The following is a 26420-nucleotide window of genomic DNA, read 5'->3' on the forward strand; positions in this document are numbered from 1 at the left end:
ATTTGAGTTGTGCCCAAAAACACTATCCTTAAAATCTATTCCTTCACATCGAGTTGATCAGATACAGTTCTTTAGAATTAAACAAACTCTTCATACAAAAAGTAAGAACATAGAACAATGAAAATTTGCATAATATAAACTCAGGTTATTATACCAGCACTAATGAAGAGGAGAAAAGAAAGGCCATCTTCTAACATTTTATACATAGAGTACTCAAAGTACTAAGCAATACAACCACGTTAATCACAATTAAAAGTCGATTATAGAAAATAAAGAGGTAAATAAATATATTTAAATTGGAGGTTATGGTAATTAATATTCATTTATAGTAACTCCTTTTGAAATACTAAAAATATTTTATAATATTTAACAATCCTCCACATATTTCAAAAGCAAGGAAAAATTTCTTGAAAACTATTTTATACAAATAATTTGTAACTCTACATAATAGTTTCTAAAACTTTAGAAAAAATGCCCAGTCTAACACCACTTTACCTTGCACGGGAGTAATTGCATTTGCATGAATTCACCTTTCCTTCAAATCCATTTACCTACCCACTTTCATTTCTTAATACACATATACACTTAGAGCTTTACTCATACAAGTAATATGAGACTTCTTTTGATATACTCACAATAATTACAACTATTAGGTTGTTCCAAGACCCTCCGAGCAGTCTTTGTTAAAAGAGCTTTCATTAAACATAGTCCACCCTCACACTACGGCAAATTTAGATAAGTCATAGCCTTCAAATGAATACCCCCACCACTCTCCTTATTTCTCCAGAAAAAAAATTGTCACTAACCGATCAAGTTCGAGAAAATAAGAACTGCATTTACCACTGCCTTAATCATAACTTCCCTTCCTGAAGAAGATAGAAGCTTCCTCTTCCATCCTTGCATTTTCCTACCAACTTTGTCAAGCATATAAGCAAAAGCTGCATTCTTGGATCTGCCCCCATATGATAGACTATCCAATTTATCTCCCAGGGTTTTCAACACCTGAAATCTCCGAGATGATTTGGTGTTTGCCGGCAAATAAGAAAAAAAAAGGATGTCTTGTCGCATCTTAAGCTTTTGACCTAAAGTTAGGCAGTGTTCTCGCAATATAGGCTTGAACAATAGGCAGTTTTGATGAGAAAAGTATATCCAAATTTTACAAAAAAAAAAAATTTATTATTAAAAGATTCTATAAAATTTATAAAATATTTTTAAATTTTAAATCATATATATTAATAACTTAATTAAGGATATTTATAATTGGACAACAATCATTTACAACTTGCAATAAGTTATAAATAATTGTTGTCCAGTTATAAATACTTTTAATCAATATGTAAGATTTGAGACTTGAAAATATTTTATAAATTTTATGAAATTTTTTGATAATAAATTTCTTTCTATGAGACCAGGATTAATTTTACCTTTTGAATATTCGCATCCAGAAACGCTTAGTGTCATGAGCAAAGGGACAATGTTTTAGGACACAATCTCAAAATATTTCCCCTTAAATGATTGTATAATTTTAAAATCCCTAGCAAATATTTCCATTAAATGATTATATAACTTTAAAATTAATTTCATAATTTTTATTACTCAAAATTTATATAATTAGATTGTCTTTTGAATAATTTTTTATACATATATAATTTTCATAAAAAATTAATAAAAATATAAATAGTGTATCAAATTAAATTCTTCTTTTTTATTTTGATTAAAAATATTAAATCAAATTTTCTATTGTCAAAAATGTTTTTTCTTTGGGAACTTTAATAATTTATTATTAATTTTAATTTTTAAGGATTAACATATCTAATAAATTAAATTATAAGAATTTGATTAAAATAAAATAAACTACAGGGAGCCTAATTTTAAAATTGAGAAAAAAAATATGAGAACATGCAGATTAATTTTTTCTTCTTTTAAAAAAAGTAGATAACCAAATGATTCCCCTAATTCTTAGAGGGCATGGGACTTCTAATGCATTATCCTTTTATTGCAATTTGTAATGCCCCAATGCTTTTATAGTTTTTCTTATTTTTCCCTCAACCATTTAATTCTATATAAAATGTGAAATATTTGAAATGGTGTAATTTTGGATTTTTCATAATTTTTTAAAGAAAATAAATAAAAATGCACAAGTTTAGGGTATTTTCTTTAGGGAAAAAAAACAGAAAATTGCACCATTTCATTACTGCAAGATATCAAAATATCTATCTTTCAATGTAAAATTTAATGATAATAAACAAAAAAATAATAATAATTGTGAAGTTGTGGCATTACATTAGAGGCCCTAAATCCTGATTCTATCATATTCTTGCACTTAGGATTAATCTAATCAATCTAAATATCTGTTCCAACTTTTGTTTATAAGACGGAATAATATTTGAATGAAAAAAGCACATACTTATATAGCACCCATAATTATGCTAACATATAACTTTATTCAGCCAACAAATAAATAAAAAATTAAAGATCTGTACAACCCAAAGGAAATTGAATCAAAGAAAATCATTTCATCATTTCTGTCCTTCTATCCTAGTGTTTAGTAGGAGGTACGAAGTTTTAGTTATTCCCTTTCTCAGTTAATAGATTAAATTATATAAATATTGAGATTTTAGCAATAATTTCCTCTTCCACATTAATCAACCTTTCATGAGATTTTCATCTTGTTGATGTTAATGTACCATAAATTTTTCCCACTTTCAGTAAGAAGACGGTTCTCCGCATCAGATTCTCATGGTCATTGGTTAATTTCTTCAGCTCTTCTTTTCTATGACTTCTATAGTTATTCAATATTTATTTCTTTACTCATTTATTGTAAATATTGTTTAACTTTTCTTTTAAAAAAAATGTCTTTTTTATCTTCCTCTATACATGATAGGCACACCACTAAGTGAGAATGCAAATTGTGTAGAATTGTTGCAGACTAGTTTTTTTGCTGCCACTAATATCTTGAATCCTTATTATGGGCTAGTCATGTTCAAGTATATAAAAATACTCAGGGATTAATTATTTGATTTTGATAGGGTAAATTAAGGAAGGGACAGGAAATAGCAGTGAAAAGGATTTTGATGCCTACTTTGAATCAATTACTTTCGATTTGATATTTGATTCACAAACAATGTATTTTCTAAATTTTTATTGTACAGAAATTTTGAATGTATCTAAAAAGGAAAAATAGAGAACGTTTACAACATATAGCCAACTCAATAATATTAAAGTTTTTAATATTTTTAATTTGGCCCCTTAATAAGTTATAGCCAAATTATAAATATAATTTTGATTTTTTTCACATTAATTCTATAGAAATTATACACGAAAATACAATCATCGATTTCTATAACTTTATCAACTTTTGATTTTAATCTCTTTAATTTTTTTCAGTATTTTTATTTCTATAGTTTTAACAAGATTAGGTAATATTTGTCTTAGGTCTCCATAGGTTTAGTATTTTCAATCACTATAAAAATTAAAAATATTAAAAAAAATTAAAAAGATCAAAATCACAAACAAATTATAAGGATCAATGATAATATTTTTTTAAATTATATTCTTTTAAGTCTCAAAACTTTTAGAGTTCAAGTACAAATATATTCCAAATATGTCATAGTGACGTTTACCATATAATTTCGCTTGGACTAACAAAACCAAATGTTTGACTAGTAATTGATTTTACTATGCTATATGGCATATCCATGTGGCATCCAACCCATTTTTTCTGCCTTATACCTGGAAAAAGGTTGACCCACCAAACACTCCACCCTTTTCTCCCTTGGTCCCACCTCACCCCCAAACGAGAGCTTTGTGAAAGTTCACTGGCGCTGTCACATCTCCTTCCCGCTATTTAGATCGTCCCCCATTTCGAACCAGGCTGGTTCTTTTTCTTCTTCCTCAACGCTACAAGAGCACGCTGTTGGAAATAAAATCCAACATATGGGGTCAAACATGTATATATTAAAAATTGTGTGGCCATTATTTAATTAAGTCTAAATAAAGTGATCTATTTAGATTAAAATTTTAAGGCTTCAAGGTATAATTGTGATGGGATAGATGTATAGAGATCAATATGATATTTATGATCTGTTTAGAGGCCAAATTATAAATATCACAAACTTATTAACCTTATAAATAAGGGTCATTGATTTGGCTGGTTAGAAGGAACCCCTTCTTGGAAATATATAGAATTCTCACCGGTGACAAATCCAAAAACATGCCTTTTCAATATATAATCGAATACAGAAATATAATGATGGATTCAGGAATACTTTAGAAATGATTTATGCGTTTACATAGATTTGATTTTGCCTTTATATTCTTCTACAAATTTGATCAAACCTATCACATACCTCCAGATCTTTGACCTCAGTCGCACAACACCACACAATAGCTGGCAACCCTTGCCTCTTGCTCCCCTCTCAAGTCCTCTTGCTCTCAACTTAGATATTAGTCTTATACATATTATCCTATCTCTTCTCCCCCCTCCCTTCTGGAGCCCTAACTTTTAAACTCACCTCAAAAGGATTGGATGTGGTACTAGTAGGTCAAAACCCTGCAAAACTTCAAGACACATACATGGAAGGAGAGTATGTAACATCCAAGAGATTTAATTCCTGACAATTAAGTGATTAAGCATAAATAAGTGGGAATTATGTGGTATGTGGTTAGAAGGGACTAATGAGTTTTTTGGCGTGATTTTAGCCATAAATTTAGGTCTAAAGTTAAATGGGATCACTTAGGCATCAAAAGAGGTGAAAAACCAAGGAAAAGGGCCTCTATGCCACATGTCGTGATGAGTGCATGGTGCACCACGGTGCACAAAGCCAAAACATAAGAAACAACCAATCTTCTCTGTATCACATACTGCGGCACGTAGGGACATACGCCACGGCGTACGGTGAGAATTCCACAAAAATAAGTTACGAATCAATGTCGAAAAATAAATGAAAGGAAAATAAAAACGAGGCGAACGAAGAAAGCTCTGCTAGGGCATGATCTTAGGAAGGATTTGAGAGGGTTTGAAGCTCTCTATCCCTAAGGTAAGTCCTTTCTATCCTTCCTCTCTACATTTGTTTAAAGTTAAGGTTTGAAGTGTAGAGTTAATTTTTAGTCTATATAGACTATGGGTCCGAACTCATTAACTCAAACGGAGTTAATGGGAGTTGTTTGAAATATTTAAACAAGTAATTGAGGATTTTACACGTTTTTTTGGTGTATGGGCTTCATTAATATCCAACAATGAGTTATAAATGTGGAGTTATAAGGGTGTTGTGACATTAACAACTCTATATGAGTTGATGATTGTTAGTTGGTGAGTGATAGAAGTTATTAAACCTAATGGGTAAACTTAAATGTGAGAAATAAGGGCATTGAGAATTCTAGAAATGGAAAAGGAGAGTTGAAAGTATATTTGTAATAATGTTAATTGAGTTTAAACTTGATTAATTGTAGATTAATCGTCCGAGCATCATTTTGGCTTAGGAAGGCAAGCTTGGAAGCAAGTTGTTAAGGGGTAAATCTTTGACTTCTCAAAGCTTTAAGATAACTGGGGGAATCCTATTTTGGGTAGTAGAAATGTGCTTATTTGCATGCATGATTGAAATTGTAATTATGTAAGCATGCCATAGACCATATGATATTGTATGAAATCTTGTTTGAATGCAAAGGAATTTTCAAAGCTATAACTATATGCTAGAATGAGAAATGTGTAATGTGTAATGTGTGATGTGATAATAATGTGGTTACATTAATATGTGATTATGATTTGTATGGTGAAATGAGCATGTGAATCATGTTATAAAATTGAGAATTGAGGTGAAGAGAGTTTGTGAAAATAAACATGATGCTCACTGGGCAACGTGATACAGTAAAGCCTAATATGTTGATATTAAGCAAATGAAATTGTAAAATGAGTGAACATCGTACATTGAATGATCATTTGGCGGGAGTTTGCCTAGGGAGAAAAGTAGATAAAAATTAGTATGGTATTTATAGATGCCTTCCAGTGCACAAAGGCTAAGCCTTATCATATGTCTATCGAAGGACTATACCATAATTTTTCGAAGAACTAGAATCTAGTTGTCTCCACCTATTTATTGAGGGGATTAGCTTAGGGTATACAACACCCTAGGGATTCGAGAGTGGGGAAAATGTGGTCGGAGAGTGAGTTCAATGATTATTGGTCGGGTCATACCTCACAATTAGTGAGTTTGGGCAGTCCAATCATATAAATGGAGCCTTGTTTTATATTATAACCCACGATTTCAATTGAAAGATATAAGAAGGGTATAAGGTGAAATTAATCATATATATATGTTTATCCGATGTGTCGCATGGTTGTTAAGTTTGTGACAAGTTGTGATAGTAAGTGTGCCATTGTCACATGATTGTCTGTATTGTTGCAATGTGCATGGAATAAATGAATTGGATCATTGTTTCATGTCTGTGTGTCTTATGATAATGTATTCTGCAGTTTGAGATGTGAAACATGAAAATGAATTAATTTGAGAAACGACAGTTTGTGTTACATGTAATAGTATATTTTGGGTAATCAACCCCCTTTTATGTATTTAAATCAATTGATATATAATTACATAAGATAGGTGTACCTTGATTACTGAATGGCTAGACTCACCCCTCTCTTTCAATAATTTACAAGTCTTAGCTCCAGTACGGAAAGGAAAAAGCTCCAGAGGCTTAGAAATATGAGATTCTTACTGTAAAGCCTCTTCCCTATATTTATTTTGTGTAATGGATAATATATTGCTAATTAGAATGAATTTTATTCACACTTGCACTAAATTGTTGATTTATAAATTTGAGATGTATTTTGGGCCTTAAAATATTGTATATAAATTGTCATAGTATTGATAGGATTAAAATATTAGTGCAAGTGTAGAGATGTGGATTTAATCATAACTGTGAATGTTAATTGAGATATGCGATGTTAAAACCTCCCCTTTCTGTTTTTGGTGATCAAAGAGGTTGAGGAGTGAAAGTTTAATATTGTGGTGGATATCTACGTGTGGTGTGTTGTACAAGTACGTAGTCATAAGTTCATTGAGTATGATCTGGGTGTTAGGAATGATTTTTGGCACATATATGGGGTTTGGGACACCCTTGAGTTATGAAAGTTGTGAAAATTGTTTGAAAATGAGTTTGGGTGTCCAACTTTCTTGTGTGACTTAATTTAGAAGTTAAACTCATGCCATTAGCTAGTTTATAAAAAAAAGCTTTTCATAGACATCTAAATCACCTCATTTGGACGTCGGACAGAGAAATGGAGCGTGTCGGAAGTCGTCCTCAGTTACTGTCAAATGATAGCAAAGTTGTAACATTCCAAATTTTAATCTTTGGATTACTAAGAAATTTATTGATTTTAATTATGGTAACTAAATGATTTGATGGGGTATGTGACCAGAGAGGTCTAATAAGCATTTTTTGTTGTGATTTCAGCCCTAATTATGGGTCCGAAATGAAGATGAGCCACTCGAGTATTGAAAGAAGGAGAAAAATATGAAGGATTGTCAATGCCATATGTCACAGTGTGTAGCACGTCCGCCATGGTGAATAGATGACAATTGAAGGAAGAAGGCCTCTCTATGCCTTGCACTGTGGTGCGTGATACGTGCGCCACAGCGCATAGTCTCTTTTTTGTAGAATTTAGTCGTGAATCAACATTAAAAAACAGAGAGAAGAGATAGACGAAACAAAGAGAATGCTTTATACTTTACTCGGGTTTGCCACATTGGTGGTTTGGGAGTATTTTAGTGCTAAAAAACACCTAAGGTAAGTGTCTTACACTTTATTTCTCCTTCTCTTTTCCATTTTTATAAGGTTTTTAGTTAGTGTTTGATACTGGGAGATGATTTTTGATCCATGTAGGTTATGAATCCAAATCCATTGACTCAAATGGAGTTCTTAAGAGTTGTTTAAAGTATTTAAACCTAGTATTAATGGTTTTAAAGGTTGTTAGTTGGTAAATGCCATAAATATCCGAAAATGGAATTGATGAGGGTTGTTGGAAGAGTTGTAATGCCAGTAATACAGGTTTAATGACTCATTAATGATATTAGGAACTAAAGAGAGTTAACAAACATAATGGGTAAGCCCAAAGGTGAGAAATAAGGATGTTGGCATTTTAGAAGTGAAAATGTGAGAGTGAAAATGTATTCTTAGCAATGTAAATGAGTTTAGAATTTATTAATTGTAGATTTAAGCATTCAGGCACCATTTTTGGATTCGGAATGAAGCTTGGATGCATATTACTGAGGGGTGAACCTTTGACCTCTCAAAGGTTTGACATGATTGCGGAAACACTGTAACATCCAAAAAAAATTATTCTCCTGATTAATTAAATGAAGGGTAAATATGTAAATTTAAGTATAAATAAGTTTGAGGATGGTTAGAGATGGCTAATAGGCCTATTTGGTTTGATTTTAGTCATTAGATTGAGTTCAAAAATGAATTGGGCCACCTAGGCTCAAATTGAAGAGAGAAAATCAGAATTTGGCCAATTGTGCATTATGCTACAGCATAATGTCATGAATCTAACTTAAAAAAGGCATCTATGTGTGCAAAAAATAGAGGAAAAAGAGGAGAACGAAGGAGCTCATGATCCTCTCTGCTAAGGCAAGACTTTGCTGGTGTTTTAGGATGATTTAGAGTTTCTAATTACTAAGGTAAGCCTCCCCTACCATTCCTCTTCCTCTCTACACCATTTTTAAGTTACAGTTTGTAGTTAGAGGATGATTTTCGAACCTTGGGTGCTTTGAGTCCGAACTCATTGACTTAAATAGAGTTAATAGAAGTTGTTTGAGTTATCTAAGCCTAGAGATAGTAGTTTTATATGTCCATGAGAGTGGTCTCTCAATTATCGACGAATTTATGCATTTAAATATCATAAATGGTGGTACTTGAGGTAGGTGGCTACCAATGATGTTGATTAAGGTTTGTGTTAATATTAGTTGGAGCTAATGGGAATTAATAAACCAAATGTGGTGATTAAACTCAAGAGTTGAGAGTTTTAGATGATTAAAGTGTTTAAATTTGAGAGTTGGAAGTGGGTAATTTCTGACATTAATGATGATTTTAGATTGTTGGATGATATATTAGTAATTATTTAAGTTGTTGAGAGCTAAATGAAGTTAATGGGAGTTAAGGAACTCATTAGATGTGAGGTTAATCTTATAGTTAAGAAATTTAGTTATTAATAATGATTAATAATGATGAGTGTTAATGTAATTGTAGACTAACCTTACAAAGCACCGCTGAGCTTGAATTTAGCTTGGAAAGCAAGTTGTGATTAAGGGTAACCCTTGACCTATCAAAAGTTTGAGGTAATTGGGGGAAACCTAGTTTGTATATTTGGATATTAATTACTTATTGATTGAAATTGTTGTTTTGAAAGCATGATTGATATTTTGAACTCTTTGATGCAAATTTGGCATTTTTGAAAGTTGTGTTGAATGGTTGTAAATAATATACATATTCTATATGTGTGAAATTGTTTTGAAAAAAATGAAGAACCTTATGCATAATACATATATGAGATTAATGATTATGTTTGATAGCATGTCATTGTGAAAATTGATGAAAATGTGGTAATTGACATGTGAAATGTGATGAGTATGTGAGTGAGGATATATGGATTCATGATATAAATGGTTGATTAGAATGCATATACATATGTGATATACATGCATAGCATGATCATTGGTAGGAGTTCCCCTAGAGAGAGGAGTAGTTAATTAAATCCATACGGTATTGGCAGCGACTGTTGGAATCGAGAGCTTGCCTTGGCACCTACCATTGGAATCGAGAGGTAGCCTTTGTCCCATAGTTGATTTGGAATTGTCCTACTTGTTCTATGAGGGACTCGAACCTAACTAGTCTCCACCGATTCATGAGGGGGCTAGATTAGGGGTACGACACCCCATGGTTATTAGTATTGGGGAAAATGTGATTACATAAGTGAGTGAGTTAACTCCTATCCCGGTAACTCTTCACAAGTGGAAGGCTGGTTAATCCGTGAAGGATGTAGCTACTGAATAACCACTGGTTTCATGTCTGAGGTAACAGGAGGATATAAGGTCGGTATCTGATCATGCATTTAGTCCCGACCACATAGTTGTTAGTATTATGGTCCGGTGTGGTTTAGGGGCACATGGTTGGTATTATTGCAACCTCAGGTTGTACATTATTGATATATATATGATTATGTTTTTGAAGCCTGATCACATGGTTGTTATTGTTATGGCCGAGGCTATATATTGTCATACATGCTTTATGTGTGTATTTATTACCAATTGCATCTATTTTTAATTAATACGCAACTGTATAGATTAGGTAGACCTTAGTTACTGAGTGGTTGTACTCACCATTCATTTAACATTTTATAGGGCTAACTTTGATTGGACCAGGGAAAGCCATACGAGGTTTAGGAATTGGATTTCCTATTGTAATGTCTCAAATACTTTTAACTAATGTGTAATTATCATGATATTGCCAACTAGGATAATTATGTTGACTACTTGCACCATTGCATTCATATGTGATTGTTAGTTGGTATTTTGATGCCCTTAGTTAGTTTGTATGAGTTAAACATGCTTCTTCAAGGCCAAAATACTATGCAAGTATGTTTAAAACTATTTTGAGGGTTGTAAATGTGTAATTAGATAATTTGAATGATGATGACCTTCCTCTTTACTTTTGATGAATTTGGGGTTGAGAAGTGAAAATATGATCTGTGGTATATGTGTGTATTTTGGTGTGTTGCACAGGTTATCTTAAGTCCCTTGAATATGATCTAGGTGGTTGTGTAGGCTAATGGCACTTGTGTTGGATTTTGGACACTTTGGAAGTTGAGAAATGTGAGAAAGTAGTAGTTTTGGTTCCGAGTGTCCAACTTTTGATATGATAGAATTTGTAAATGAAACCAATGCCATTAGCTAGTTTACTAAATGAGCTTTCTGTGGACACCTAAATCACCTCAATCGAACATCGGATGGAGATTTGGTGAGCGTCAAAAGTTTGGGCAGGAAGTCCGCCATGACAGCTTTTTGCTGCTACCATAGGTTCTGCAGTTTATGCTACAGCATAAAATTTTATGCTACAACATATTTTGCCAAAATCTTTGTTTTTGCCCTTTTGACCCCAATTTGATGTTATCTTATCTTGTATGATATTCATGCTTCCTTATACATGTTTTTCTCTGATTTTAGTTTATGAAATAATTTTATATCATTTTAAGTTTTGAAAATTTGGGATCCCATTTATGAAAATTTTACAAACTTAGTAATTCATTTGGGTTATCCCGTAATTACCTTAATTTTGAGGGTTAATTGTGAATTAGTAAGGGAGACTTTACAAACCCTACTTTAAGTAGTTATATATTAATTGATTGTTAATTGTGAAGTGTGCATGTTGGCATTTATGATTTGACTTTGAACGTGAAAGCATGTCATGAGCCTTGATAATTGTTGAATTGTGAATGTGCATAATGTTTTATTTTGACTTGAAATGTAGAATTAAAGTTAAAATGATTTTCAAAACTATGAACATGTATGTATTTTAGGATGAGAAGTATGATGTTATGTGATATGATTATTTTTTTATTGACGAAAAAATTGATGATTTAGTAAAGTGAAGAAGGTTGTGAAAACATTATGGTTGCTCACTTGGGTAGCGTATTATCGTGAGCCCAATGTGCTAATAATGAATAAATGAAATTGTGAAATGAGTGAGCATCCTACATGGCATGATTAGTTGGCGAGAGTTCACCTAGAAAGAGGAGTAGATAAGAATCCATATGGTATTTCAACTGCCTTCTGGTGTACAAGGGTATAGTCTTGTCCCATAGTTTGTTAAGAGACTGTCCCATAATTTGTCAAGGGACTAGAACTTAGCTATCTCTACAAGTTTATCGAGGAGGTTAGTTTAGTATATACGACACCCCAAAGATTTGAGAGTGGGGGAAATCATAATCTGAGAGTGAGTTCTATGATCTTTGGTCGAGTCACATCTTACAGTTTGTGAGCTTGAGTAGTCCAATCACGTAGATGAAACCTTGTTTAATATTATAGCCTATAGTTTCAGTTAGATAAGGAGGGTATAAGGTGGTTTGATGATGTTATGTAATCATTTGACGGGTCACATGGTTATTTAAGTTTGTGACAAGTTGTGAAAATAATTTAGGTTATTGTCAAATGTATGTGTGTCTTGTGGCAATATACTCTGTCCTAAGATGGTATGTATGGGAGAGAAATAAATTGTGATTTTATGACTTGTATCTCATGTAATCACATGTTTTTTAGTAATTAATCCATTTATGTATGTTTAAACCAATTGATATACAGCTACAGGTATACCTTGATTACTGAATAGCTAGACTCACCCCTTTCTTTTAATATTTTATAGGCTCTAGCTTTGGTGCAAAAAGGAAAAAGGTTCCAGAGACTAAGAAATTTGAGTATTCCTATCATAATGCCTTTTTAGTTCTTTTTTTTGTTTAATTATTTAAATATTGCCAATTAAAATGCATTTTGGTTACACTTGCACTATATTATTATTTATGATGTCTGAAATGTATTTTGGGTCCTGAGATGTTAATGATAAGTTGTAGATGTTGATAGAGCTAAAATACTAGTGCAAGTGTAGTAAAGTTGTTTTAAACATGAAATGTATAATTTTTGATGAAATGCAATGCTAAAGCCTCTCCATTCTGTTTTTAGTATTAAAGGAGTTGAGGGATAAAAATGTGATATAGTGGTGTATATGTGTATATGATATGTTGTACTGTTAGTCATAGGTCCAACGAATATGGTTTAGATGTTAGAAATAGCTTTTGGCACTTGTATGGGGTTTTGGATACCCTTTTGTTGTGAAAGTTGTAAAAAGTTGTGAAAATGTGTTTGGGTATCCAACTTCCTAGTGTGACTTCATTTGGAAGTGAAACCCATGCCATTAGCTAGCTTATGAAAATAGCTGTCCATAGACACTTAGGTCATCTCATTTAAACATTGGACGAAGAAATGGGGCACGTCAGAAGTTGCCTGGATCTACTATCAAATGATAGTGGAAATGTTGTCATGAAAGTGGAACACGTCATGACGCGTGGTACAAAGAGTCAGGAGCTGCGGTGCATTGTACACGAGCCACGGCTCATTACTCTATTCTTCAACCTTTGATATTTTTTAAACTATTTTAACTCATTTCACTCCTTTGAGGTATCTCATGCTTCCATAACATTATTTTACTTTGATTAATATTTTAATAAATGATTTTGATTGATTTTTTAAATTATGAAAACTCGGGGTCTCATATAAACTTCTACTATTCTTTCATATGGGTGAACTCCCACCCCTTATCATGATCATGCTCACACTTGTCATAAATATCACATACTTGTATCCAAATCATAATTTACTCATATAAAAAAAACTTTCATAAATTCATTGTTTTAAAATTATTTTCCATGCACAATACCTTTATTTTGTAATAAGCAATACTTTCAAAACACATACATGCAAAATTACATATTTACTCACAAATAGTTAAGCAATTAATCAAATAGAGTGAATTATTCAGTTACCTCAACTCTTTTGTCACAAAAAGAATTATTGTGGTCTAATATCTACTCCATAAGGTCCACTCGTGTATAAACTCTTGAGCAATATTTAATCTACATGAGTAAGCTCTAGTCATCAATTATCACTCTAATTAAACCTCTTAATCACTAAATTTTGGGTATCTACTATACCCAAAAATCTTATTTTAACACCATCAACACTCTTAACACACTTCATTAATTTTATTTAACTCCCAAACACTTAAAATAACATTACTTCTCCACCCACATTGTTCCCAATAGTTCAATTTTCATTTTGGGTTTGTCCAAACCCTAACAAAAAATATCAAATCACTATAAAATTTTTAAATCTAGGTTTAGAAATTTGATTTAACTCCTTAAAACTTTAAGTCAATAGGTTCGGTCAAAACCCAATGAGAGACAAAAACAACATCTAAACCTAACTTATCACTTCAAAAATTTGAATATGGGGGAGGAGAGGGGAAATGGAGCTTATCCAATGATAACCCAAGCTTGTATTACCTTTAAAAAGCCCAAATAATGAAGCCCTAACAGAGCCAAAAGCCTTCACCATCGCTTCTCTTGTGTTTACTCTTTTTTCTCTTCTGAAATCAGACACAACTCGCGTATGATTTATTTTAGAAACGGGCCGTGTGCAGTGGCACATGGCACAGCAAAGGCCATATGCCTTTTTGGCCACCCACTCAAGTTCGATTGACCCATACACCATTTTAACTCACTTTCAAAGCTGTCCAAATGTCTAAAAACCTTATTGGTGTCCTAGAAGCATCATTAATTCACAAATAACCTATTTTGACTAATATACCTTTTTAAACACTTAAAATTTTAGAGTTTTAAATTCCAGAATGTTACATATAATACTCACTCCTTCCCAAATTATAGTGCACTTTTAAAGGAGTTTCCCCATCCCAAAATATCTTATATAAGATATTTTGGGTAGATTAAGGTTTCATTAAATGCACCAATTCTAATATTACCCTTTCTTTCTCTAATTAATTTTCATCCCTTCTCTTTTCAATATATTAAATGATGGATATTTTTAAAAGTTTATATTTTTATTTTAGAAAGATAAGGTTATTGAGTGTATTTAATAAAGTTTATTGGTATATAAAATTTTATCTAAAAGTATTTTATAATTTAGAATGGGAGGAGTAATATATTAAGAAACTTGGTAGTAGCAATTGGTAGGGGTGAAACTTCCTTCTCCCGAATAAATGTTATTGAGTATGGGCATGACCAAATTGCCATATTTCATAGTAGTGGCTTCATATCTCTCTCTCTTCCCCTCCCTCCCTCCAAACCAAAAGTGTTCAGAATTAATCCATTCTTGATTACACCAAAACTAAATCGAACCAAATTGACATCAATTGATCAAACTTAATTATAAGTAGGGTTTGGTTTGGTGTTTCTTTTAACAAAATTGATTAGTTTAATTCACTTCAGTTTTTTTTTCTTCTTGAAACTTACACTAAACCAAATTAGACTTTATTATATATTATATATATATATATATATATATATTTATAAATTTGTCTAAGTTTTTTTCCCTTTCTCAAGTTTAGTTATTTGTAAGTCACTAGTAAAAATATGTTACAATTAACTAAATGTTATCTATAATTGGTTATGATAATTTTTTAATTTTATAATCAAGTGTTTTAAAGATAATATATTGATTTTTAATAGTTAAATATGCTAATTAATTATTAAAAAAATATTCTTTTGTGCTCAAGAGATATTTTCATTATAAATAATAATTAATAGTTAAAAATTATTAGAGAACATGGATAATTAATGAAAACTATCTTATAAAAAAGTCTTAACTTGATCTAAACTAAACATAAACCAAACCGAATAAAATTGTTCAAAAGCCAAAATAAACTTATTAAAGAAAAAACTAAATAGATTCCAAATTATAATGAACTTAATGATTTGATTCGACTTAGTTTTTTTTCAAAATTGAACATGTGAATACTTTAGTGTAAATCAATGATGCATGCAATAGAGTCGATAATTCAGGCCATCTTGAACCTACCCAAAAAAAGTTAAGGTCGGGCTTGGCTATATAGATTTTTTTAAAAGAGTAGAATACTTTAAGTCTAATTCAAATAAGCCGCCCAAATTGAGCCCAATTAGAATAAGCTAGACTGTTGGAATTTTTGGCTCTATATGTATACCCGAACCCGATCAAAAATGTTAGAGTCAAGCTTGATTATATGAATTTTTTTTAAGAGAATAGAATACTTTAAGTTTGACCTAAATAAGCTCGGCCCGCTTGAATTAGCGGCTCTAGCATGTAGTGTGGCGGGAGGGGAGATGGATTTGATAGTTGTTGCTGGCAATGGAGTCGTTATCAGAGGGCTGGAGCATTTGATGGGCCAACTTTTTTTTTAATATATAAGAGACTTTCTCCATTAAAAAATGTAAGGTATTTTTTGAGGGGTTGAATGTTAAAAAATATAAAATATTTTTAGTCTTTCAAATTGTAATCATTGTCTTTTTTTCTTCAAAAGTGCCCCAATTAAATAAATCATTTATATTTGTTTTAGTGGGAAACACCTTATTAAATATGGGTAAATATGGAAAGACAAAGAAGGTTCAAAATAGAACTGATAATTCAGGTGGGTCGGGCTTATTCAGATCGAGCTTGAAGTATCCTACACTCTTTAAAAAACTCATATAATCAAGCCCGACCCTAACTTTTTTTGGCCGGGTTCGAGCTGGCCTATCGAACTTGACCAAAATTGCTAACTTTATAGAACTGAAAATTCCAACGGTTGGTACTTATTCGAGTCAGGCTCCATTCAAGCCAGACTTAAAAGTATCCTACCCTCTTAAAAAAGCTTATATAGCTAAGCCTGACTCTAACTTTTTATCGGCTCTAGATAAAAATGTCTTATAGTAGAAAAAATGGGTATGGACACCTGATCATGCCATATGAGCACAATAAAATTAACTAAGCGTCAAATAATAGGATACATCCAGGTGAAAATTTTATCACTTTTTAAAATGTTAAGGCAACATTGTACTCCTTCCATTCAAAAATGTAAGGCATTTTTAACAGAATTTCACCCCAATAAAGTAGTTACTTACTTTCAAACTAATCCTATGTTTTTATATTTATCCCTATTAAACATCCTACAATAAATAAAAAATTATTCATCAATAGAGGCATTTTTAGAAAAAAGGTAATAATTACACTTCGAAAGACTAAAAATGCCTTACATTTTTTAACATTCAATTCTTTAAAAAATGCCTTATATTTTTTAATATTTTAGGATACTAATTAAGATTTTGCTGAAAATATTTGGAATAAATTTGTACTTTAAATCAAACTTTTATTTAAATATATCACTTTATTTAAATTTAATTAAGTGATAATAATATATTTTTTGTATTTACAAGAATGACCCGTGTACTGATTTTTCTTTTTCTCTTTTGGGGATGAACGCCTACGTGTTGAATTTTATTTCAACATGTCTCTTGTATTCGGCAAACTCAGCAACGTCCCCCACGTGACATAGATTGCATGATATAAACGGGTTTGCTGTTTAGTACAAGTCAACATCAACATTAATCTCAGGCACTGACATCACCATATTACATAAACGGGCGAGTAAACATCATTATTAATATATGACATTGTCATCACCACTGTACATGTCAGACTCAGAGGGTTCATTTATTTAAAAAAAATTAATAAATTTATTTATTACTAATCTAATCTAAATTCATCTTGAAATGTTCAATTTAATATTAAATTTTTTAATAATTTTTATTTATTAACTATTTAGATATATTTTTAAATAGTTTGTATTTAATATTAAAATTTTTTAATAAAAATTATAAATTAAAAATTGTAAATTTACACTATTTAAAATGAATTTGTATAATTAATTTATAAGAGTTTTATTATTTCAGTAAAAAAAAGAGTTTTATTATTAAATTTGAAAATTTTAAATTAAATTTAAACCAGATTAACGATAAACTGATTTATTAAAATTTTTATAAATTTTTATTTTAATAAATATATAATAAATATTTTAATTCTGGACATTCAAATTTCATCACTCTATGTCACTATATAATGGGTACTGAAAATCAACCCAACAGGTGCTTTGAAAAGTCAAAATGTCACATATAGACCTATACAGTTAAGCGATGCCACCGCCCACATACTAGGAAGACTAATGAAGCTTTTTTCTCTGCCATGGCTTCCACTCTATTCTTCCTTCTCTTCTCTATTTTCCTTCATCTTCATTTTGATTCTTCAAATTCACAAAGTTGGATCAAAGCTGGTTATTGGTACGTTGGCAGTGAATCTCCCATTCCTGACATAAACTCTGCTTTGTTCTCACACCTTATATGCGCCTTCGCTACTGTCAATCCCTCCACTTACGAGCTTTCCATCGCCAAATCTGATCAACAATATTTCTCCACCTTCACCAACATCGTCAAGCGCAAGAACCCCTCGATCGTCACTCTTATTTCTGTATGGAACGGACAGCCTGAAACTGCACAGGGTATTTTGGGGAAGAAGGCGAACCATTCGGTTCTCTCTTCGATGCTCAGGAACGATTCTTCTAGAAAGTCTTTCATTCAGTCCTCGATACAAACAGCTAGGCGACATGGGTTTCAGGGCATTGACTTGTTTTGGCTTTGGCCTCAAGCAGAATCAGATATGACCAACTTGGGTATTCTGCTTCACGAATGGCGACTTGCTGTGGATTCTGAGAACAGAAGCTCTGGAGAATCGTCGTTGGTTTTGAGTATGGGTCTTCATTACTTGCCTACTGTTTTTGGGAATTTGAGTTACCCTGTTGATTCTTTGGCGAGGAATTTGAACTGGGGTCATATTCTGGCGTACGATTATCATCTTCCTTCACTGGAAAACTTCACGCATCCTCATGCTGCTCTGTATGATCCTGTGAGCCATGTGAATACTGATTTTGGTGTAAGGCAATGGTTGAGCAGAGGGTTTCCTTCTAACAAGCTGCTTCTGGGATTGCCTTACCATGGCTACGCCTGGGCATTGGATAGTTCCAAGGAAACTGCGATTGGTGCTCCATCATCGGGTGTGGCTGAGACACAAGATGGGTCTATGAGCTATAAGTATATCAAGTTGTATGTACGGAGTTATGGTGCTCCTACGTTGTACAATGCTACTTATGTCGTGAATTATTGTACAATTGGTTCCGTTTGGATCAACTTTGATGATGTTGAAGCTATCAGAACTAAGGTTGCTTATGCTAAGGAAAAGAAACTGCTGGGTTACAATGTGTTTCAGGTGATAAATGATGATAATTGGGCGCTTTCTGAGGCAGGTAAGGAATATGTTTTACTAAAATTACACACCAACTTTCTTTCCGATGGCGAACATTTTTTATCTGTTGACACTGACATCTTTTATGTACGAGGAAGGAACCTTATTATCTGCTGACATACAAAAGTGTATATATTCAAGCATGTGAAGAAAATGTGCGGCTTCTCCATACTGCCATTATGGTTTTGGAAGAAGATCATATATCTATCAGGGAACTCTGTTCTCTAAATTGCATTTCCAATCTTCATTAATCATTAGGGTTATTGTGTTTTCTGTGTTTTTTTTTTTTTTTAACTCAATGTTTTCTGGTTTCTTTAATTCATATGGACAATCATAAGATGAACAAAAATGGCTAAATTTGATGCATTTGAGGGAATGACAATTGACGAGATGGATAACAAAATTACTTGTAAGAAGTAAGAGCTAAAAATCTTGAATGAAATTACTCTCATACTGAAAGAATTTGAAGATACTCATGGAAAATCAAGAAAGAAAAGGAAAAAAAAAAAAAAAAAAGGTTCTGGTTTTGTGAGAACTTGAATTAACAAGAACTTATTGACAGCTCAAGAAGAAGAAACTGATCGTGGAAACAAACGGAGGCTATTACTTATTATTTTACTTCCAGTTGCAATAATCATCATTACACTAGTCTTTCTTCTGTGCTGCTTCAGAAGCAAGTCATTCAAATCAAAAGGTAATTAATAATTTGAATCAGAATGTTCTGGTTACTGTTACTAGGTACTGTTATAAAGGGCATTTGGACCTTCTTTGTGTTTTCTCCATTTGTTTCAGTGAAGAAGGTATTTGGTAAAAGCTCAAAAGGTCCCATGTCAAATGCTGAGAGCCTTGAAACAAGTGCCCCACATCTTGAAGAATTTAGCTTTGCCATCATAAGAGCAGCAACAAATGACTTTTCCGTTGAAAACAAGCTAGGAGAGGGTGGATTTGGTCCTGTCTACAAGGTAATAAATTTGATCCTGTGAACATTTGTTCTGTGAGATATTCTTTTTTTTTTTTTTTTTTGTAATTTACTCATAAGTATTCTCCTATTGGAGGCAATAACATCCGAGACACAATACGATGCTAAATGTTGGCACCTCTCTAATGGGATTCAAATATTGATTCATTATGTTGTGAGGAATTAACCTTTTTTGTTGGACCCAATCTTTGTTGGTTGTTCTGTGAGATATCCTAAATATAAAAGAAAAAACTTCAATCTAAAATATCTCAGACTTCAAAATAAGCTAAACTTTTCATTGAGACAATCATGATACTAGCCGAATTATGCACAGAAGAGCACTGGGATATGCATAATAATTTCAAATATCAGCATCGAGAAAGTTGAGACATGCCTATATTAAGAAATCACCTTCATCCTAATTTCTTAGTTTATTTATTTCTGTATATCTAAAATTATGCACTATTTTTTACAGGGAAAACTGCCAGGAGGACAAGAAATTGCAGTCAAGAGACTTTCAATGGCTTCTACTCAAGGACATGAAGAATTTACAAATGAGGTTTCACTCACGGCGAGGCTTCAGCATGTCAATCTGGCTAGCGTTTTGGGATTCTGCATTGAGAGAGAAGAAAAAATGCTAATCTATCAATACATGCCTAACCGAAGCTTGGACTTCTACCTTTATGGTATGGAAAACCTTTGCTATTTCACATGTTTCTTCTACTATGCGTTTCAGAATCACCTAGTCCTAAGTGTAGTGTGCATTATCTGGCTAGCTTCCTAGGGTTCCTTAATCACTATTTGATCCTAAAACTTGCTTAATTTTCTAGAAGCTGACATTGCAATGACCATTTTGACTCAGAAGTTTAGTCTCAAGTGACTAAGCCTACAGAGAAACTCCAGATTTTTTTGTGCTTTTGGCCTGGTCTGAACTAATATCTTAATTGGCTAACTTTTGTTGCTAATCAAAAGCTAGTTTAAACTACAACTCCTTGCAGATCCAATTAGAAAAAACCTATTGGATTGGGGAAAGCGTGTTCATATCATTGAAGGAATCATTCAAGGACTTCTATATCTCCAAGAATATTCAAACTTGACAATAATTCATCGAGATTTAAAAGCTAGCAACATCTTGCTTGATGATAAGATGAATCCAAAAATATCAGATTTTGGAATGGCTAAACTTTTTAGAAAAGATGAAGTTGAAGCAAATACTGGGCGAATTGTTGGGACATAGTAAGTAAATTGCCTCTTGATGTTCTATCATAATCTTGTTTTATTGAACGGTTTCTTATATATGAAATACAGTGGTTATGTTCCTCCAGAATATGTAAGAAAAGGCACATACTCAATGAAGTATGATGTTTATAGCTTTGGAGTACTACTTTTGCAAATCATTAGTGGCAAGAGGAACAATTGCTATTATGGCGCTGACGAGAACCTGAGCATTCTTGAATATGTAAGTAGTTTTCAAGGAACTTCTCTTGAGATTTGCTTTGCCTGAATCATGTTGAAGCTTGATTTTGAAACACAGACAGGATCAATAACTTGATGTTGCACCCTAACAGGCTTATAATACGTGGAAAGAGGGTAAAGGTTTGGAATTTGTTGATCCATCTCGAGAAGATTCGTCTTCTTCTTGCAAACTTCTGCAATGTTTGCATGTAGCCCTACTGTGTGTGCAGGAAAATCCAGTAGAAAGGCCAACAATGCTGGAGGTTTCTTCCATGCTCAAGAATGAAGCTGAGGCAATTCCTTTGCCTAAAAGGCCAGCTTTCTCAACTAAAAGTGATGAAAAATTAGAAGATAGATCCTCATCCACATCACAGCAAGCAAGTTGTTCCATAAATGATGCTTCAATTTCCCAAATAATGGCCAGATGAAGAGTAAATTTGTCACTGCAGAATCTGAAGATCTTGTAATTTGATGTAGTGTTCTTGTAAATATATGTGCTTTGCGCGCAAATGACATGAACTTAAGTCAAATATCTAATTTAGATGTTCTGAAAGTAGTGGGAACGTTTGGTGGAAGAAAAAGAATTTCTCCCCAAAATTATGTAATGAAACGAGGGAATGATAATATAGCAGAAATGTCAAAAATGAACTAAGCCCTTCCCCGTCTAAACCATTAATCTGTTATGTTTTGATGATAATTATTGTTAGCTTAGCTCATTTAACTCAAGAAATTAACAAGTCGATCTACATAATTTACATGATTTGCATGAGTGTTTGATGGGCTCGATCTTGATTGGGAGTTCGCTAGCAGCCCGAAACAGATAACCTGATTTGGGCCATTGTGCTGCATGAATGGTGCTGTTGAGCTATGCTATCAACAGGTTTAAGTTGACAAGTCCTACTGTTGGTGTGAGGGTTTACTGATAAGCAATTTGTAAATACTTTTAAAAGTTCTTTAAATCTACATGCATATTTTGATCTTGATGAATTTTTGAGATTCAATTCATCTAAATTGTTTCTTTTTGTTTTTTTTTTTTGGGAGGAAAAGTTGTTATGCCATAATAAAGGGACTGGCTGATCCATCGGTTTTTGGGTGGATGATTATTATTATGTTGATATATTTATTATTATCATAAATGATCAATTGAATAAATTAAATAATAAATTTAATAACCAAGCAACATAACTTTTTAAATTGAGTGTAACTTTGAATCTTAAGTATGTGTTTAAAATATTTAATACCAAAGCATGTACAATCTTATTGAAAAATTTTACTCTTCAAGTTTTTCTCACCAAGAAAAGATTATTTATTTAACATATAAGTTATAACATTATAACCTTTATGTGTTTAGAAATGGACTGTTACAAGTAAATTATGTCAAATATTTGTACACCCTAAAAAATTCTATTTCTGATTTATTGATTTATTTGTTTATTATGAAGAACAGACTAGCAAAACTTTAAAAAAATATAAATATTTATTTTAATTATATATTTATATAATTGAATTGAAACATGTTAAAATATTTATGTTATGTTAATTATAATAGGTGTATATATATATATATAATTTTTTTCAATTATCAATTTGTAATCTTGAACACCTTCAATGTTTACTAAATATTAGATTTCATACAGATTAATACACGAATCATAATATTATAATAAATGAATGGTTGAGATTTTTTGTTTTTAAGAAAAGAAAATAAGTGACTTTATATTGTTTAATTCATATATCGTTAGAAAATTTATCGCCTGGATCGAAAAATCAAGAAGGCAATGTTAATCTATCAACCTGTTTTTTTTTCACCGTTAATTTGTCAATTTAAAATTAACAAATCCTTATGACATTTTTTTATTTCAAATAACTGTCATCATAAAATAAACAAATGCAATTACATACAATTAAAATTTAAATCAAAATGAAATAATGCAAAAAAAAAAAGTTTTACTTTGGTAAAATCATTTTTTAGAAAAAGACAAGAGACATTGAATGTACCTTCTAATTTCTATAAAATTATTGTATCCTTATTTTTTTTAGATTTTTATTATTTATTATAGGATTAAAAGATAAAAATGCTCTAAAATGACAGAATTCTAATTTTTTTGTCAGAACAATGCCATCGCGGTGAACAAATGGTCAAATAATGAACAAGCGATTAACAATCCATTTAAATTTTAACTTTTTTATGATGAGTACCTAGTATTTAACTTGTTAAAGTTTAAATTAATTGTTGTTAATTTTAAATGATTTGTTGCCAAAACTTGAATAGATATTTGATGAAAGAGTTACACTTATATGATTAAATACATCCTATCAATTTTCCTAACTTGTTAAAATTTGAATGGATTGTTATTAATTTTAAATGTGCTATTTATTGATAAATGATTAATACTTGTAGAAGCTTGAATTAGAAGTTTAAGCTATTACGTACTCCCTTCAGTTTTTATTATAAAATATTTTTAACTATTTCACATCTTTTAAAAAAAGTTAATTTTTTTATTAATATCATAAAAAGTAGAGATATACTTTCATTATTATCTTTGATTTTAAATAATAATACAACTATATTAAATATCTTTATACTAATCAAAAAAGAATAAAATTAAAAACATAATTTAATTATTACAAAGTGTCATATATTTTGAATCAAAAATTACTTATAAAAAATATCTTATAAATAGAATCAGAGAATATATTATTTTCTACCATGCCTTAGATTTTGGTGGCTACCCATATTTTTACATGGCTAAGGGGTAAATTTTAGGGGTAGAGTGGTTATTTATGGTAAAAACTTAATTTCAATTAAGGATAGAAGAGTTGAAAGAGTTGTAGTGTAATTTTAGAATTTTACTGTCCTTCTTTGATAAAAATTTCTTGATATTTTCCCTACAGCTAAAACCGGTCCAGCCGGCCGAGTTTGTTGACCGTTCCATTCTCATTCTTCAGATCAGTCGAGCAACCCAACCAAGCCTTCCCTGTTCGTCTCTCATGACTCCTTCTTCTCTTGATCTACTTTGTGCTCTGCAACATTCATTCATTTAATTTCTGTCATCATTTTGATTTATTTATTGCTTCTGAATTTAATTGAAAGTGCAGGTTTCCGGTGCATTCCTTCTCTCGCCCATGAACCATTCCTTTCAACACCTTTCTTCTTCCTATCAACGTGTTTTCTTCTTGTTGCTTGAAGTTGATGAGGTTCAGGTACTTCCCTTCCTATCCAAATTTCTCACTTTCTCTGACAATATCACTACAGATTCGACCTAAATATTTTATGAGAAAAATTACAGCATATAGGCCCGAGCCTAACGAGAAAATTTAAAAAGAAAGAAAGAAAGAAAGAAAGAAAGAAACACTAATTAAATAAAACTAATCTGTGATTTTCTTCCAACATGAGTCATGAAAGGAAAGTACAATATTTAATTTTTCTAATTTGTTTATTTTGGAAGCTTCAAATCTCATGTGTGATTCTCAAAAAGATCGCTTTCTAGGGTTCATGATTCTCCCACCTCTTCCAAGAAGCTCGCCAATGCTAGAGCCAACCTCAGCGCCACCATGACCGGCGTCGTTTCTTGGGTGCTCCGGCGTGGCTGAAGAGGAGTGACCATCGGATCTTGGAGAGCTCGGACGGGGAAGAATACGAACCGGATGAGATGCTTGTGGTGAGCGAGTCCATCGGAAGGCCCACTGAGATTGCGATTAGTGCTTCAGTGCTTCGGCGTCGCAGTCTTTCGTCAGTTCAGATCGCCGGTAACACTGAAGCCAATCCCTCAGAAGAAGAACTCAGGACTGGCCTTAATGAGAGGTCAGAGTAGAGTAGAAGCTCTCAGAAACTGAAAGAGAGACGAGGTTAGCTTCGATCTGGATTCTTTTTTGAAAAAAAAAAAAATTCTTTTTAAAAAAAATGCGGCTGCCAACATGGCAGTGTCAAAGACATGATCAACTATTGATCAACGCTGACGAGAAGTAAGATTACACTCTTTAAATTAGCGGAGTCGGCTTTGTTCCTGCACAAAGTCGTTCCTCCACAGTCCCTCTCCACTCAAAAATAAATCTGAATTGTTCAATTTAATTTAAATTTAAATTTAAATTTTTATTTTATGTTTATTAAAATAAAACATTTATAAAACTATAAATAATATATGTAATAAATTTGATCGCCAATCTAAACATTCTAGATTTATATAACCAAAATAGATTAATTTATAAAAATTTAAAATATTATAATATTAAATTAAATTATTTAAATTAAATCAATATTGTGCAGATTGATGATGAGAAGATTTATTAAACTATTTTATAAATATTTATTTTTATAATATAAATATAAATTGTCCAGAGTGATTATCAAATTTATTACAATATATTATTTATAATTTTTATAAATATTTTATTTTAATAAATATAAAATAAAAATAAAAATAAAAAGATTAAATTTGGACCGTTCAGATTTGCTTCTGAGTGCAAAGGAGATGCGAAGGAGCGACTTTACGGAGGAGCAAAGCCGACTCCCTTTTTAGCCGATGCTAACAAGAATTTAGGAGAATTTTAATAAAGGACCCTTGATCAAATTTATTTACATTCAAAGCATTTAAATTTTTGAAATTATTTTTTACGATAGTTCAGGAGTACTGATTTAATATTAAATTTATAAAAAATATGATAAAATTGACCCTCCTTTAAATTAATATCAGGAATTTCCTACTTCACTTGTTCATTTACTTACGAAATGTTATTAATTGCTTTACTTTACTTACAAATTAATATTAATTTAAATGAATGATAATTTTTTCAATTTTTCTAAAAAATTTAATATTAAATCAATACTTCTGGGCTACAGTGAAATTTTAAAAATTTAAAAGCTTTGAATATAATTAAATATAGTCAAGGGGTCTTTATTGAAATTTTCCATAAGAATTTTGGGTGAGTGGAGAGACCAACACTTCCTTTATTTTTTACTCTCTCTTATTTAAAATATAAATATTTTTTCTTAATTAATCTGGATTCAAAATATAAAAACTCAATACATGTAAAAGAAAGGTTCCCATTTTACTCATTATATTTATTCACTTAAATAT

General features: G+C 31.6%; 1 protein-coding gene across 1 annotated transcript; it reads left to right on the forward strand.

The window, feature by feature from the left end:
* Nucleotides 1–17765: 17765 nt before the first annotated feature.
* LOC129309117 (cysteine-rich receptor-like protein kinase 19) lies at nt 17766–21997 on the forward strand. Its single transcript, XM_054950505.1, has 7 exons — nt 17766–18930; nt 19492–19623; nt 19722–19891; nt 20363–20573; nt 20886–21123; nt 21196–21346; nt 21456–21997. The coding sequence occupies exons 1-7, from the start codon at nt 17817–17819 to the stop codon at nt 21768–21770; spliced, it is 2331 nt and encodes a 776-aa protein (XP_054806480.1). The 5' UTR covers nt 17766–17816; the 3' UTR covers nt 21771–21997.
* Nucleotides 21998–26420: the final 4423 nt, after the last annotated feature.

This window comes from Prosopis cineraria, unplaced genomic scaffold, assembly GCF_029017545.1.
Source record: "Prosopis cineraria cultivar Desert tree isolate PC_DT_omini unplaced genomic scaffold, ASM2901754v1 PC4, whole genome shotgun sequence".
NCBI lineage: Eukaryota > Viridiplantae > Streptophyta > Magnoliopsida > Fabales > Fabaceae > Prosopis > Prosopis cineraria.

Bases quoted from the DNA above. Each gene is read 5' to 3' on its own strand.
- LOC129309117 (XM_054950505.1), top strand. From the start codon at position 17,817: ATGGCTTCCACTCTATTCTTCCTTCTCTTCTCTATTTTCCTTCATCTT. The intron at 20,574-20,885 runs GTATGGAAAACC...AACTCCTTGCAG, and splicing joins CTTGGACTTCTACCTTTATG to ATCCAATTAGAAAAAACCTA. The intron at 21,347-21,455 runs GTAAGTAGTTTT...GCACCCTAACAG, and splicing joins ACCTGAGCATTCTTGAATAT to GCTTATAATACGTGGAAAGA.